This window comes from Maniola jurtina, chromosome 6 (genome assembly GCF_905333055.1).
Source record: "Maniola jurtina chromosome 6, ilManJurt1.1, whole genome shotgun sequence".
In the NCBI taxonomy this organism is placed as follows: Eukaryota; Metazoa; Arthropoda; class Insecta; order Lepidoptera; family Nymphalidae; genus Maniola; species Maniola jurtina.
Window position 1 is genome coordinate 13,250,231 of NC_060034.1, and position 2,988 is coordinate 13,253,218.

Consider the following 2,988-nt stretch of genomic DNA (forward strand, 5'->3'; position numbering starts at 1 on the left):
TGTGTCCGTTTTAAGCAATTAAATATCTCTTGTTTTAACTTTTATTACAAGAGACCTGCTCCCTGCTCTCTCAAAACAGAGATGGATCATTTCAAACTCAACAGAAAATCCAAGAATTTTCTCCTAATTTTTGTGTCTACTTGACGATGCCCTCAACGTCATCCACGTAGATAAAGTTTTTGAAAATAATATGGGTGGGAGCTCTTTGATTTTCCGAGACAAAAAAGTGTCAGTTGCCACCTTCCAGGTCTTTTACCTCTATGTCTTTTACACATTCACGCAAAAAATCACGTCGACCAATGTTACGGCGTGATCGAAGTTCAAACCAACAAACAAACACGCTTTCGCATTTGAAATTCCAGTTTCATCATGATGTTTTATTTTACCAAAGAGCGCGGGAAGAATTATAAATGTTGAAGAATTCTTAAAACCTCTGGAAAATGGTGCTGCGCAGTTTTCGACTCCTAAAGCAACCTGTTAGTTCGGCTCACGAAATATGTATTATAATTATTTTGTTTCGTTTACCAAAAGTTGTTATGCTAATTTTACGAGCAAAAATATTTGGCATTGCTTAGAGTTTAATGTACATATTTTATAGGTTATCAATTTTTGCACACAGTCATGAGCGATATATTTAAGGTCAATCCTGCACCGAATTAATCCATTATTATTGTTGACAGCTTCACGCTTGATTAGAATCATAAGTGATAACTTGGCATGATACAAAACAAGTATAAACAAACAAATAAATAAAACCGGTATGCCATATGGATGTTATGGCAGAACACCTCGTGTTGGTCGCTATAAGAACAGTACGGGAATGCTCAGGAAATACCAGAACCAATTTAGAAGAGCAAATTACTTATTTAGACCTTTTTAGGGTTCCGTATCTCAAAAGGAAAACGGAACCCTTATAGGATCACTTTGTTGTCTGTCTGTCTGTCTGTCCGTCCGTCCGTCGTGTCTGTCAAGAAAACCTATAGGGTACTTTCCGTTGACCTAGAATTATAAAATTTGGCAGGTAGGTATAGGTCATAGTACAAGTAAAGGTATAAATCTGAAAACCGTGAATTTGTGGTTACATCATTAAAAAAATTAAAAGGTGTTTAAATTTTCAAAGTTAGATAACTATACCAAGTGGGGTATCATATGAAAGGGCTTTTACCTGTACATTCTAAAACAGATTTTTATTTTATGCATAATAGTTTTTGATTTATCGAGCAAAATGTTGAAAAAAATACCCCAGTACGGAACCCTAGTTGCGCGAGTTCTACTCGCACTTGGCCGGTTTTTCTAAATTGTCGAAAGTCTACCACTATCAGTAATAAAAGAAATTAAACTTACTCTTCAACGCCCATCTTTTGTTTAAAAGCAGTCCATCCAGGAACCTATATCCTTGTTCCCGGCATACTTGTTCCTTTACGTTCGCCACAGCACTTGATAGGGACAGGAGATCGCTGGCAAGCACTACCGACGAAGCATAATCCGGGGACTCCTCAACCACATCGACTCTAGAAGCCTCACTATTCCCCGTGCCATCTTCGTACAAATTGTAACTTGGATCGTGTTTTCTTTTCACATCCATCTCATTTTTCAACCTCTCTGATAGTTTCGCAATTAAGTCCCTATCGAGACCTAAGTTGTGAGCTGTGCGATTGAGCCGGGCTATATCCCGAGGGTCCAAATGACCGGTTGCGTTAATAATATTGTTGAGACGTTTCAAAACCTGTTGGTCGATGTTTGTCTCGTTATATGTCTGCCCGGTGGTGGCGATCGCGAACGCTAGGACGAGCACTCCGATCGAGATCATTATGGAGGCGTGCGCGCGCGCCGCTTCTGTTTACCGACTGAATCACAGCCTTCGAGGCTTGATCAATGAAATAAACTAAGTCACCGCTTTGTTCATAGTGTCCTGTGACCATTACCCTATTGTAATTGCCATTGTTTTGTCGAGGCTGTATTCTTTGTATTAGCGTGCTATAAGGACATTTATATGGCATTTTAAAGGCTCGTTTTGTGGTTTACTAATATTTTTGGTCCATAACTACTTGATTAGAAATTTGCTCAAGTTGATTGTACGCGTAAATTGTATAATGTTTGTAACTGTGTTAACAAGCTGTGGGTTTGTTTGTGTAGTCCACGCGGATGAAGTCACGGGAATAAGCTAGTATAATATATAAAAGGAAAAGTGGACTGACTGACTGACTGATAGCTGCCTGACTGATCTTTCAACGGACAGTTTAAACTACTGGACGGATGGGGCTGCAATTTGGAAATATGGCATGCAAATAGTTATTATGACAAAGACATCCATTATATAATAATTTTTGAATATTCAATCCATAAAGGAGTAAAATAGGGGTTTGAAATTCGTGTAATCAACGCGGTCGAATTCGCGGGCATAATTAATAGTATCCTTGTAAAATATTAAAAGGCGAAAGCGTAATAAAAAATATGACCTATTTTTTATTCATCTGCTATTTTAAAAAACTGCAGACACAAATATAAAATATAATCAAGGCAAAATTCAGAAGTTTTATATCTTTTTTAATTTAAGTTCAATACAACCTTCCAAATTAACTGCAATACCTTTACGTCAATGTTATTAATACTTCCGAATTGTTTCTACTCCGTTATTATTATAACATTATTACTTTTCATTAATATTATAATGTGAACTTTACACTATTTTTGAGCCATAAAATCGTATTCCTATTATCAAACTATTTTCTAATAATTATGATGACCAAATATAAATTATTTAAATTAATTTCATTATTAATTAATCATCATGACGTCCAACAAAACCAATCATAAACTGGTTCGTGGATTTATAATAATACCTAATATTATATAGGTACGCAGATATCTAAATTATGTTATAAGTTCGAATAAAACTTTGTAATTTAAATTTAAATTAAAATCTAAATGAAAAACTTTTCAGAATTTATATATCTAAACGGCATAGCAAAATTAAAAAGAAACACG

General features: G+C 35.5%; 1 protein-coding gene across 1 annotated transcript in view; it reads right to left on the minus strand.

Moving 5' to 3' along the window:
* LOC123866533 (nose resistant to fluoxetine protein 6) overlaps positions 1-1,862 on the minus strand; it is a 55,278-nt gene extending 53,416 nt beyond the window's left edge. Inside the window, exon 1 of the mRNA XM_045908177.1 lies at positions 1,345-1,862. Coding sequence (XP_045764133.1) covers positions 1,345-1,810 — 466 coding nt within the window. The 5' untranslated portion in view covers positions 1,811-1,862. The remainder of the gene's footprint in view (positions 1-1,344) is intronic.
* Between the last annotated feature and the right edge of the window lie 1,126 nt (positions 1,863-2,988).